The sequence below is a fragment of the Poecilia formosa genome, unplaced genomic scaffold (genome assembly GCF_000485575.1).
Source record: "Poecilia formosa unplaced genomic scaffold, Poecilia_formosa-5.1.2 Scaffold13, whole genome shotgun sequence".
NCBI classification, from domain to species: Eukaryota; Metazoa; Chordata; class Actinopteri; order Cyprinodontiformes; family Poeciliidae; genus Poecilia; species Poecilia formosa.
The window spans coordinates 2,706,358-2,719,573 of record NW_006799952.1 but is presented as its reverse complement, the minus strand read 5'-3'; the positions used below and the strand labels follow the sequence as shown (position 1 = coordinate 2,719,573).

At 37.9% G+C, this 13,216-nt stretch overlaps 2 protein-coding genes across 3 annotated transcripts in view; one reads left to right on the top strand and one right to left on the bottom strand.

Moving 5' to 3' along the window:
* The first annotated feature begins 2,803 nt into the window (after positions 1 to 2,803).
* Positions 2,804 to 9,217, top strand: arsa (arylsulfatase A). The gene is made up of 8 exons (XM_007545626.2): positions 2,804 to 3,048; positions 3,229 to 3,469; positions 3,568 to 3,786; positions 4,324 to 4,493; positions 5,221 to 5,345; positions 6,244 to 6,371; positions 6,476 to 6,578; positions 7,343 to 9,217. Exons 1-8 carry the CDS (start codon positions 2,828 to 2,830, stop codon positions 7,636 to 7,638), a joined length of 1,503 nt encoding a protein of 500 aa, XP_007545688.1. The 5' UTR covers positions 2,804 to 2,827; the 3' UTR covers positions 7,639 to 9,217.
* Positions 9,218 to 10,520: 1,303 nt separating this feature from the next.
* Positions 10,521 to 13,216, bottom strand: part of mapk8ip2 (mitogen-activated protein kinase 8 interacting protein 2) — a 28,578-nt gene continuing 25,882 nt past the window's right edge. Inside the window, exons 11-14 of one of the 2 annotated variants that reach the window (XM_007545628.2) lie at positions 12,838 to 12,960; positions 12,650 to 12,720; positions 12,461 to 12,559; positions 10,521 to 11,308 (exon numbers count right to left, since the gene is read on the bottom strand). In XM_007545628.2, the coding sequence (XP_007545690.1) occupies positions 11,236 to 11,308; positions 12,461 to 12,559; positions 12,650 to 12,720; positions 12,838 to 12,960 (366 nt within the window). In that variant the 3' untranslated portion in view covers positions 10,521 to 11,235. The remainder of the gene's footprint in view (positions 11,309 to 12,460; positions 12,560 to 12,649; positions 12,721 to 12,837; positions 12,961 to 13,216) is intronic. The other variant, XM_007545629.2, reaches the window with a different exon arrangement.

The window sequence follows — 13,216 nt, the reverse complement described above, 5'->3', positions numbered from 1 at the left end:
CAGAAACACACAGATTTACACCCACCTGCACTCAGACACAAGGTTGAGAGGCCTTTCGCAGCTTTCGCTGCTTCACACTCACTTTCATTTACTATTCATGAAAAGGTCAGAGCAGTCATCCCCATACCGAAAAACACTAAAAACACGTCCAGGGGGCTGCATGAGCTTTTGTTTATGCCCAGTGGCTCTCCTTATTCTTCTTCATGAAATGTTTACACCTCCAATGAAAAACAACCTCGCAGGTAATTCATGGATTCAAAACCTTAACAGTAATTATTCATCTTTCGCTCCTATTTATGGCAGCCACTATGTTTTCTAGAAAAGGCTAATGGAGTAATTATTGACTCATCATCCAGGTGGTCTTACTGAGTATGAAATCTTTAATAGTTGTCCTTGCTTTAAATAAGACATCTGTTCAGAAATACGGGAGCCTCCTCTGCAACACTCCACAGTCACACCATCCCCTGCAGAGATGTTTCTATACGAGTCTGTCTTTGAGAAGATTAGAAGAGCGGAGCTCCAACTGTGAAATAGTTCTTCAAAAGTTCCCAGACACTGTGATGTTTCTGCATGGCCCCGGCTAATTCCTTTTCAACCTCCCTGCGTGCACAATGTACATAACCGCAGATGTTTAGTGGTAGCTAACAGATCACAACATACACAGTGCTGGAGAAACACAAAGATGTGTGCATCAAATTTATGCTGATAAAATCCTCTTTTTGAAACAACAAAGCATTTTACTTGAAAGAGAATAGCAGAAAATAAATGCGATGTTAGCGTTACGCCCATTCTGTCGTTTTAGATACTTTATTTCTCTACACTCCTGTTCCTCTCTCCCACCTTCCACAACTTCCACACACACAAATTCACAAATGCACAGCGGCTGCTAAATCTGGGTCATCACTGTGGAGAGATGTGAAAGTGAATGATAAATCAAAAGCATCAATTTCCCCGAGGCTAGATTGTGGCAGTGGACAGCATGTAAGCCAAATGAAAGGTAGATGAAGGCACACAGAGTTGTATATGTATGACTTTAGAAGACATTGCAATGGTACACATTAATTCCTAAAGTTATTTTAAAGCCATAGCCACAGCTGCTGGTCACCTAACTCAACCTACAGCCAACATTAAAATGTCAACATCAATTGTTTGTTATGATTTGCTTTCCCCAATAAATAAGACATTTTAAAATTTCATAACAGAGTGATCAGGCAGGGAAACCCCACAAAGCCTGTATTTGAGAATAAGTGCAGGATCAAATTAAATCATATCTCTCTTTTGCTCTCGCATTATGCCACCCTGTGCAAATGCAGGGGTGTACCCTTTTCAATCTTCACCATCTCATCTCCTCACTGACGTTTGCTCCTGAAAATACACAAAGTAAACAGGCCCTGTATTCTTTTAACGTTCCAAAATCATCTGTGACAACCAATTCTGCACATGCCGATGAATTCTGCACCACACTGTCAATGGTCTATTTTTCTTGTGTTTGAGGAATAGGCTACATGTCGGCCTGAATCAGTGGAAAACTGTGGACTAAAGCATCACCAACAGGCTTAACTTTATTCAAGAGGAAAGCAAAATATTAGATGACATGGGTGAACAAAAGAGTTCATTCTAGGCAGATCGTGGAAAATTTGGATACAGAAGGAACCTGTTAATTACTAGGGTTGGAGTTTATGATGATGTGCTCATTACAGAAAGGTGAATTATTATTATCCATTCATTGTCTGTACCCATTTATTCTTGCAGGTCTGCAGAGGGGCTGGTGCCTATCTTTACTGAACATTGGGCAGGAGGCAGGGAACACCCTGGACTGGTCTGCAGTCCATATTGCAGGACAAACAACCATGCATATACACACACACACACACACACACGCACACACACACACACACACACACACTCATACAATTTAGAGAGACATATTTGCCTCACAGTCCCCAGACTCAGGACAATAGAGGCAATATTGCTACCAAATGTGCCACTGTGCACCCCCATACATTATTACATTATTACACACCCTGCATAATAAGGTATATTATTACAATGGAGGTATACGACGGTATGTAAATATCATTCAAATTTATTATTGTTAACTATATTGTAAAGCAAACAATATGACATGGCAAAACCTTCTACTCTTAACTTTAACAACAGATAAACATCGCAAACATTCTGGACTGTTCTAGAATAAGAAACCCAGCTGTCAAAAGCATGGTTGGTATGCATGGATAAAATCAACATGCTTTGCAGACAGGACCAGAAAAAAACTAATCCATCTACTTTGTCCAGTTCAGTTGTGAGGGAAAAAAAAACTACATATCCCATCAACCTATGACGTCACGACTCAAAACTACAGTGACCAACCATGTGACCTGTTTTTGCGTATTCTTTGAATCAGGATATTCTGCTTCAGAGGAAGAAAAATAAATACGAGTCTCTATAAAGCTTGGTATTTTTTCAGTTAAGTATATTTTAAATCCTTCCGTTACTATTGGACAGGGATTTTTAACATTGATTTATAATCTAAACGCCAACTCTCTATTTTGACGTTCTTCGTCAGCGAAACATTTGGAAATCCAATTTAATGATTTTTAGTGCATGAGTAAGCTTAGTTAAGTACAGACGGAAATATCTAGTAATTAAACGCAAAGATATTTGTAATGTTAGTTAATCTCGGTGTCTATAATTTACCATAGAACAATTTAAATCATTTTACATGATTTAAAATCTTCTCGGCTTTTTCCGAGGCACCACAAACGCCGCACTGATTTTGTTTTGGAAGTCACTTCCTTTTCTTTACAGAGTTTGATGTCGGGTCATAATGGCTTACCTGCTCTTCACCTGCCTTGTTCTCTATGTTTTGTCCATTTGCTCTGCTTCACCGCCGAATTTCGTGCTTTTCTTCGCAGATGATCTGGGATTCGGGGACTTGGGCTGTTATGGACACCCGAGTTCACTGACTCCTAACCTGGACCGCCTGGCAGCAGGAGGACTTCGATTTACAGATTTTTACTGCACCAGTCCGGTCTGCAGCCCCTCGAGGTACCCCACCGCCTTATGACAAGGTGGTCAACAAGCAATTTATTGTGTATTTGATAATATAACAAGTGTTTGGGATACCAATTCTGTCCCGTTCTGCAGCTTTAATTTCCCTGCATTATTAAAAGATGTCCTACTGGATTGCATTAACCAACTACCTCAATTTCATTGCTTGCTTCTCAGAGCATCGTTGCTGACAGGTCGCTACCAGACCCGCTCAGGCATCTTTCCAGGTGTATTTTACCCAGGCTCCATTGGGGGTCTCCCACTGAATGAGACCACCATTGCAGAGGTGTTGAAACCTTTGGGTTATGCCACAGCTGCTGTGGGGAAGTGGCACTTGGGCTATGGAGCCAATGGAACATTTCTTCCAACCCAACAGGGGTTTGACCAGTACTTGGGAATCCCATACTCTCACGACCAGGTTAGAGTTTCAAAACCTAAAAAAAAAAAAAAAAAAAAAAAAAAAAATTACATTTGAAATGATCTGTATCTAAATCTGCTTTTCTGCTTTTCTCTCAGGGGCCATGCCAGAACTTGACCTGTTTCCCTCCAGATGTAAAGTGCTTTGGACTTTGTGATGTTGGAGTAGTAACCGTCCCTTTGGTCCATAATGATAAGATCAAGCAGCAACCAGTCAACTTCCTTGATCTGGAAAAGTCATACAGCGACTTTGCAACCAATTTTATAATCACATCTGTCAAGAAAAATCAGCCTTTCTTTCTCTACTACCCATCACATGTAAGTAATAAAACAATGTGAGATTTGACAATAATTTTTTTCTAGTACACTTTAGTTATGTTGCAGACAGTGAAAGGGTAATTAATATAACTGTCTCTGAATCACTAAATAACTTCAGTGACTCAAGCCAAGAAGTTTATTTTGTATGATTCTAGATTTATTATGCGTCTGTTACAAATCAAACGTGTACTTTTCACAAGAAACTCATTGGTTTTTCTGTCATTTGCCTAGTTTTTATGTTGCCTCCATAAAGCTCTTAATAACATCAAAACACAACTTTTTCTTTTTTATATATATTTTTATGCAGGCTTAGCTTCTTGAGTTTTTCCTCTTCAGGTGTTTTTTTTTTTCTGTTTTGAGAGTTTGCTCAAACTAAAGATAGTATTATTCGCTCACATTTAACTGCAAGAGTGTTTTACAATTCCAGCAGGACCAAATGTATTTTAAAATCTGTAGTTTTTTCTATACACGTAGTATTTCGTATTTTTTAGCTATATTTGGATTATATTTTCCATCATGCTTTTTTTTTTTTTTCAGCACACTCACTACCCTCAGTATGCTGGTACCAGAGCAGCAGGTCACTCTCTGAGAGGTCCATTTGGTGACGCCCTCTTTGAGTTTGACAGCACAATAGGAAACCTAATAGCGACGCTGGAACAGATGGGCGTGATCAACAACACACTTGTGTTCTTCACTGCTGACAATGGGTTGGTCGGTTGTTGTGGTAAAGAAATGAAAAAGAGTAGAGATGTTAAAGACATGCACCTTTTTTGCAGATATTTTACAGTAATACAGAAGTACCTGTCCTTTTTCTCTTACTGTGTTTAAAAAATGCAACCCACTGTTGTAGTAAGTCCTGAAAAATGTGACAAGGGCTCGCCTTTCATTTTTGTTGTCGTTTTGAGCGTTAATGTCCATCTCTCACTTGAAAATGGTTTAGGAATAATATAACTCTCATGTACTGCTAAGGCAGATCCGTTAGGGAGGTAGAGTGATACATTAGATGGCTTTTGCTCTGTTCTGAGAATCGACTGATGAACTTAGCCACATAAAATAACTTGAACAAATGATTAAAAACATGTTCTTTTAGCATAGCTGAAAAAAAAAAAAACATTTCAGGAAGTTTTGTGCTATGAACTGACAGACACTTTTTATAGAGCAAGAAGGAGAAGTGAGACCCTCAAAACATGTGATTTCTAATGTTACAGCATCACTTGCACATTACAGAAGCAGTGATTACAAACAGAGATCTGTTCTCCTGTGATGTAACCCTGTCTACCCACATCATTTTTGAAGAGACTGAAAACTTGTAAACAATCTCAGCAATGTTTGATATAATTAAACAGAGTATTATTTCTCTCTCTCTCTCTGTGTGTGTGTGTGTGTGTGTGTGTGTGTGTGTGTGTGTGTGTGTGTGTGTGTGTGTGTGTGTAGGCCTGAACTGATGCGTATGTCGCGTGGTGGAAACTCAGGCCCACTGAGATGTGGCAAAGGTACAACATATGATGGAGGCATGAGGGAGCCAGCCATTGCATTCTGGCCAGGGGTCATCAGACCAGGTAAGGACAAACTACCTCTTCTCACCTCTGATGTTTTTCTGGTTTTAGTCACACATCATAAATTACCTTAATGACTATATTTATGAGCACACTGCTCATAAATATAGTCATTATATTTTTTGCCAGGAGGCTTAGTAACGTGGCTTTATGGCCCTTTGACGTCACCCCCTTCACTCGTGTCTTTGTTTTGCCCATTGTTTTGTCTGAATGTTGCCATTTGCCCTAATGTGTCCTTTCCTCTTGTTTGTTTTTTTTGTTTTAGGTGGAGTACTCTCTATTTAACCCAGAAAATGATTATTTTAGTTTATTAGTAATATCAGAAATTGTGGAGTACGCACTATTTAGATCAATATTATACAGCCCATAAATGGAATCAGAATTAGAATTAGAATAACTACAAACTTGAAATCCAGAAATACTTAACAGGAACAGTCACTGCTTAGTTTATATTACTTTTAACCCAGAAAAGGATTTAGAACAAACTTAGAATTGCGGAGTACTCACTTTAACCCAGAAAAGGAATTAGATCAGTCACTCTTTAGCTTATTTTATCAGAAACTGTAGAGTACTCACTATTTAGAAATGGAATTAGATACTTAGCAACCCTGAACAGGAGCACTTAGTTTACATACTTTAGAACAACAGTAGATTATTTTTCTTTCCTTTTTTTCTTTCCTTTGGTTTGTTATTTTGTTTGTGTTTCCTGTTAACTCATGTAAAGCACTTTGAATTGCCTTGTTGCTGAAAATCTGCTATATAAATAAAATTACCTCACCTTACCTTACTGCTAGGGTTAACTTTGTTTTTATCTTCTTAGTCATCTCCTGTCACTATGAAAGCATTTATTGTAATGAGCCTGCAGTCACAGCGGCTCTGTTTCTGGACTGTTTCTGTTAAGGGGTGACCCATGAGATGGCCAGCACTCTGGATATCCTCCCAACCATTGCGAGTCTGGCTGGAGCCAAGCTTCCCCCGGTGATACTGGATGGGTTTGATATGACAGATCTCCTCTTTCACAAAGGAAAGGTGACAGCTGTGTCCTCTTGTGTTCTTTAATTAAAGAGCGATTTTTTTAAACCAGGCTGACTTAAGCATAATATGTGTCTTTGATCTCATTCTCTGTTTTGCAGAGTAAAAGGGAGGCAATGATGTTCTACCCCATAGATCCTAATGAAAAATACGGCCTGTTTGCTGTAAGATTGGGAAAGTACAAGGCCCACTTTTACACAAGAGGTAGAACCCAAAGCACACAGAGTATACTGAGTGTAAAGCAATTTTTTGTGTGAAATATGAATGGTTTCATCAGTCTGTTTAAATAATGACTTTTAGTCATTGATTGTTAATGTATCCCACAACTTTATTCAAAAAAGGTTTAAAAAACGGGACCGTCAATGTGCGTGAATTATTTACTATTCGTACTAGACAGAAATCTAAATAAATTACACCAAAATCCTGGACACAGTTAAAATGTAAAAACCTTCAGAATTGTACAGCTCATTGATTTGCACGGTTTATATCTGTAAGTGTTTGGTTGTATTCTGCTGTGAGTTAACAAATGGAAAAGCTTCATCTTTTCTCATACCATCTTATCATATTTAGAAACATGTCCAGTTGATGTGCACAATCTTTTATTTTAATGAGCTTTACTGAAGGGGGATGTTGAGAATGTTGCTATAGACGTCAAAAGCTATAGAAATGAAGAATAAAGCAGGGATGTCAAAACATGTCCAAATCATTCTAAGGTCCATCTGTGATCCTCAAAAAGGTTCTTTCCTGCTAGCAGTATTTGCAGAAAGATGTTAATTGGGATAATATTTTGACAAATAAAAATGTTCTTAAAATGGTAAATATTATTTATAGCACAAAGTATTTGTCTGTTCTTAAACATATGAAGTAGGTATTTTCAATACAATAGCATTTTTTTAAGAAAGAAAAACCCAAGAGTTATGCAGTTAATCTGAAACTTGCTGATTTCTTTTACTGTTTTTCCCCATTAGGCGCCACCCACAGTGCTACCACCCCCGACCAAGATTGTTCCGATTTTGCGGTCCTCAAGGTCCATAATCCACCTCTCATTTTTGACCTGGAGGCCGACCCCTCGGAGCACTACCCTCTTCCTCTGGACAAGAGACCCGACATCCAAGCCGTGCTGGTGCAGATAAAGAAAGTCAAGGCGCAGTTTGAGGCGACCATGATCTTTGGAGAAAGCCAGATATCAAAGGGAGAGAACCCGGATCTTGAGCCCTGCTGCAGTCCTGGGTGTAGCCCCAAGCCCACCTGCTGCCACTGCTGATTGGTGGCTTTGGGGGTGTTTGTGAAGACGAGGTGGGAGGAGACATATTTCACTGAATTGATCCTAAAATCTAAAGATCAGAGGACATTAAGGTCATGTGGGGTTTTGCACTAATCATACTATAATATTTTCCTCAATGAGGAAATTTTCTTCTGATTAACATTGATGTCTTTTGGTACTGTATGTTTCCCAACTTGAATACAAATGTTTGAATATTTGTACAAAAATGTTCACCTTAACATTCCTACAAAATAAAATTTATGTGAAGCTCAATAAAGACGACAAAAAAGTTTCAGACATCAAGCATATATTTTATTCATAAGACCAAACCCATGACAAGGCAGAGTGATTTTTTTGTTGTTGTTTTTCAATTTTTCTTAAGTTTTCCTTGAATTTTTTAAAGATACAAGATAGGTTATGTTGGCTTTTTCCACATACTGTTTTTGCTCTAGGTATACAGTGCTGAATCTCGTTGAAGTAATAAAGTCAAAAGTTTGGTTTAACTGTATTTCTCAGTGGCTATATGGGACTAGACCATCCTCAAAGGCTGCTTTAGTGGAGCTGCTTTGAAGAGAACGGGGTTTTTAACTCGGCTGGAACAAGATAGAAAACGTAGTCAGAAGCGAGTAGATACATAGATCAGAGATGGATCACGCTGTTTTTGCTCAGAGGCGATGACCACAACGGGCAAGACGCGATACGATAGTTTTCCAGTGGCATCTGAGTATCTGAGTGGGTTTAACTCCACTGTTAACGTGGTGCGGAGGGTCGCTCTCGCACTCTGGTGGCCCCACAGCTCACAGATGTGCCCTAAGTGTGCTGCCGAAGCCTGTCTGTGTAGAAACTATGGAGCCAGCAGGAAAGTTCCACCTGAGTGGCGAAACGTAACACATTCAAATTAAATTATTGCAGATCACGTAGATTTAAGTCTTTTCTTTGTTTTTAGGGATTTTTGTCTGGTTGTGATCTTTTTTTTTTTAAATAATGAATTTTTTAAATCATTTTACATACTCATTTTGTCAACATACTCAACATAAAGGACACAGCACTTAGATTTTCTATTGTATATACATGACCTAACTGACAGCGATATATATGTAGATAAAACCCTCACCCCTGCCATGTCGACATATACCACTGAAATCCTTCAGGTCGGGAGTGTGTTCTTTATCATGACTGAACGTAGCAGAGAAAGACGCGAAATATCTGGCTAAGATAACAAGAGCAATGTTTGCCGCTGGAAGCCTGAGTTTCAAATAACAGATGACTGCGGTGCCCGTTTCGTTTTTAGGTGTACCTCCGTCTTCTCCTATCTAAAAATATATGTTTCCGCAGTGTCAACACCGGCGGAGATTATTGAGTGCATTGTTTCATCTTTAACAAGCCTAGAAGCATTAAATAAATACGGGGAACCGGTGACTATTTTGTAGTTTACACGACTATAAAAACTCTCTTTAAAGCTCTAAGAAAAGGTTAGATTTCACTGACACCTGGACCAAGCAATAGCAGTTTACTGTGTCACTGACATGCAGCCACTGTTCGAACTAGTCTCTTTCCGAAATTTCAAAATAAAACAAAATGTTGGCTAACACATCACCCAAAACCACGATAATTCAGTCAAAACATTGAGAATATGGCTTGTCGGGGTCGGAGGGGGCGTCCAGCTATCTTTGACCTGAAAATCACATACACTCCAGCAAAGCAGATTTTGCAGGTTTAATTGTGAGATTTCGTTTGTCTGGCTCAAATATGCCACAATCTAATTAATAAATATTTTATTTGATAAATATTTAAAATATGATCTTATATGTTTTTTTATAAATGCATTAATTAAATCAATAAATGTGTAATATATTAATGTGTCAATAATATATTAATACCCAAATCTAAATTGAAACCATTAATAAAAAGTAATTTGTTTTGTGCCAAATATTTATTTTATATTTCCAGTGCTACAGTTCAAGTTGAAAAAAAAAATAAGAATAATACTGAAAGCAAGAATAATAATAAAAGGCTGCACAGTGACACACATAGCAGCACTGCTGCCTTGCCGCAAGAAGGTCCTGGGTTCGAATCCCGGGGTCTTTCTGCTTGGAGTTTGCATGTTTTACCTCTGCATGCAGACTCTCTGCATTGTCCTGCCCCACTGACCGCTGGAGATAGGCACCAGGACCCCTCACAGCCCCACTAAAAATAAGCATGTTAGATAATGTATGGATAGACAATAATAACAGTATTATAAAAAGATTATCAATGATAAATAGATTTATAAAAACAAATCATGTTATTACTCTGGATAGTCTGTAATGTCTAAATGATTAACAACAACAACGGTCATCTTGCCTGTAGCAGTGTTTGTTCCTGTCCTTCGATGGGTTAGACAGGAAGATAAAAATAAATTCAAGGGGTCCTGAAAAACAGAGCTACAAAGCTAAATGAAACAGACTCTAAGATAATTACATATCCTTTTAACATATAATAAAAGCAAACTTCTAAGTTTGAATTTGTTAAAACACTGAAAATAATACAAGATATATTTGTTAATTAATCTAATGCATTTATTTTTCTTTGAATTATTACGTGTATAAATATCTACAAAACAATGTATTTATTAATTGAATTGTGGCACTTTTGGGCTTCGGTAAATTTGCCATGAAAGCTACTTGTGGTAAAACGTCAACAAGCAAGACAACGGTCAGGTCAGGACAGGAGGGAAAATCAATGCTGTTATGTGATTCAGACAGTTACTGGATCTAATCCAATGTGAATAAAATATCTGCAGAGCTAATAGCATTAAAAGTTAGTTCCAAGTCAACTTTTCCAAGCTTATTCCACTTTTACATCTGGTGTTTTCCCGTCAGAGCAAGCCATTGTTTCATTACTTTTTTTTTTTTTTACCCACATTGAAATCTATAGCAAAATCAGTCCCGTCTGTGTTCCCAATCAAATTCAATGAGGCAATGTATGTCTGTCTACTTTCTATACACGTATTTACAACACACACTTTATCTTGTACGAGACGCAGGGAGTAGGTTGAATAAAAGAGCCGCTAACTTTCTCTAATCGACTCCAACATTTTCTTCAGTACAAAGCAAGTTAGCTGTTTAAACCAAAAACAAAAAAACAAACAAAAAAAAGATATTTACAAACCTTTTGATTCTACACCATTCCCTTACGATTATTGAGCTGCTTATCATTCACTTGGATATGTGTATTTGTTGGTGTCAGTGTGCAGCAACCCTACCAGCCATGCATTGAGAAGTGATACAGCCGTAGTAGGTATAATGTAAGTTCAAATCAATAACTTTTTTTAAATAAACAGGTGCTCAGCTTTTTAGTTTTATATCATAGAAAAAAAACGGTAAAAGAAACAGGCAATCAGGGAAATCAACGGGAAAATGGATGAATGAAATCAGTCTAATAAATAGCTTACTGTAGAAACGATGATCCCAGTTTGAGAAGGATGCAGGAAAATATTTTACAGTGATCCTGGAGGAACGTAAATAAAAGTAAAGAAAGACTGACAGTGTCCTCTGGTGGAAAACTTAACCAATGTACACAAGCTGTAGAGGAAAGGGGTCGTAATGTGAGCTCCGTCTACTCCAGGTAGATGTCTTCGGTAGGGCAGGCGTACTCCAGGTGTTCTTGGTAGTACTCTTGGAAGGCTCGACTGCAGAAAAAAGAGAAAAAAAAAAACAGACATGGGGACTGGTGTTACATTTTAAAATTCGCTTTAGCATCTTGATGTTTTAGAATGAATGCCCAGGTACCATAGCACAAAAAATATAAATGTGAAAAAAAAAAAAAAACACTGGTCATGCTTAGGCTCAGGTCTTGTTATTGTGTCTACAGAAGGCAGCATGAGAAGCCGATAGGTAAAACTGAGCCTCGCTGTCGGAACTTAATATTTTCACAGACAGCGACGTATCTGCGTCTTTAAATACTCAGACATACAGTGGCTGAATGAGATGTGGGAAATGCTGCAATCTTTTAAGTTGTCACCTCCTGCCCACTTAAAACTAGGGTGGGACAAAAATTGATCGCTTCTGACTTTTAATGTTTGATTCCAAAGTGCTTCACACTACAGTCTTTTAGCATGCAACTAAAAGATCTAAAAAACAACAACAACAAAAAAACACAACATATTCTGATACGGAGAAATTCAAGAACAGATGGTCAAAAGTAATTGTTGCAAATATTACATGGGAGTTATTGCTTTGATAGATATTTCCCCCTCTTTTGATAAAAAAAAAATCCTTTTGTGTCTTTTCAGGTCGTTTTATTAGATATTAAAATTAGTTTACTGATCTGAAACATTTAACTGTGAAAAAAAAGCAGTACGAGAACACGCTATAAGTTACCAATCTTTTTGTTTTTTTCATTTTTACAGTACTGTATGATCTACATCTATTATCAAAGAGGAGTTAGTTTACTTATGCTAGTACCTTACGACATAGAAAAAGTAAAATGGACAAATATTAGAACTTACACTTAGATCTCATTCACTGATTCTTCACAGTTTTCCAGGAACAATAAAACTACTTTTTACTGGTTGGTTGGAACCAGCTCGGATGTTTGTTTGAAACATAGGAACTGTTTTAACCCTTACTTAAGAGCATTGTTTTAGCATAGGTAAATAAAATGCACTCTTGGTCATTTATATTACAGAGATAAACTGATAAATTTTAAACCAAGATAAAGTGATAAATTGGGCCCTTTTCCTAGTTCGTTGAAATGAGACTTAACAGACACAAAAACAATTTCACCATTTCTCGATCATTGTTGGATTGCATTAATCAACATTTTAATAATACAGACGCACCCGACACACTCAGCCACAGGCCGCATGGATTCCTGGGATACAAACACATGGCAAGCAAATCTGTTCAGCATTGGATGCTTGGTGATGAAGCCAAAGTAGCTGCAGAGAGATGAGAGCAACATGATGCAATCAGTCAGGTGTTAGTGTGCAGTAAAAACAAGAGGGCGGAGGGCGGGAGGCCTTGCTTACCAGTTGTTCCTCGGATGACATCCACAGAAAGAGATGTTCTTCATCTGGAAGAAGTGACTACATCTGTCGTACTGGGGATGAGAAGAGAAAGATGGACAGAATTTAGAACAAGACTGTAGATTAATGAGGGAAGTAAAATTACTCTGCACAAGATGGATGTTCTGTCTCATGTATTTATTCATCCGTACCTCATCAAGGGTGTCATATTCGTCGTCCAAACTCATGATTAGTTTAACTCCTTGCAAGCTGATCTCCAGCTCGCAGAGAGAAGGAGGTCGCACATGTACCGTCCGTTTTCTCGACATCGCAATCTACATGACAAAAAGCGTGTTCATGAGGCTATTGATAGTTTTTCAGGGTGGTGTTTGGTAAGTATGTAGTGTCGGTCAGAAGTTTACATAAGCTTGTGATCTACAGAGTGAACTTTGCATTAATTGTGGCTATTATTGATGACCTATATTATTTTTTGCTTTTATTTTGTTCCTCAAGGTGGAATGATTGTACAACTTCAATAAAATTTAAAATCAAGATATGTGGACACACATTTGAATTTAATGCAAATTTTAC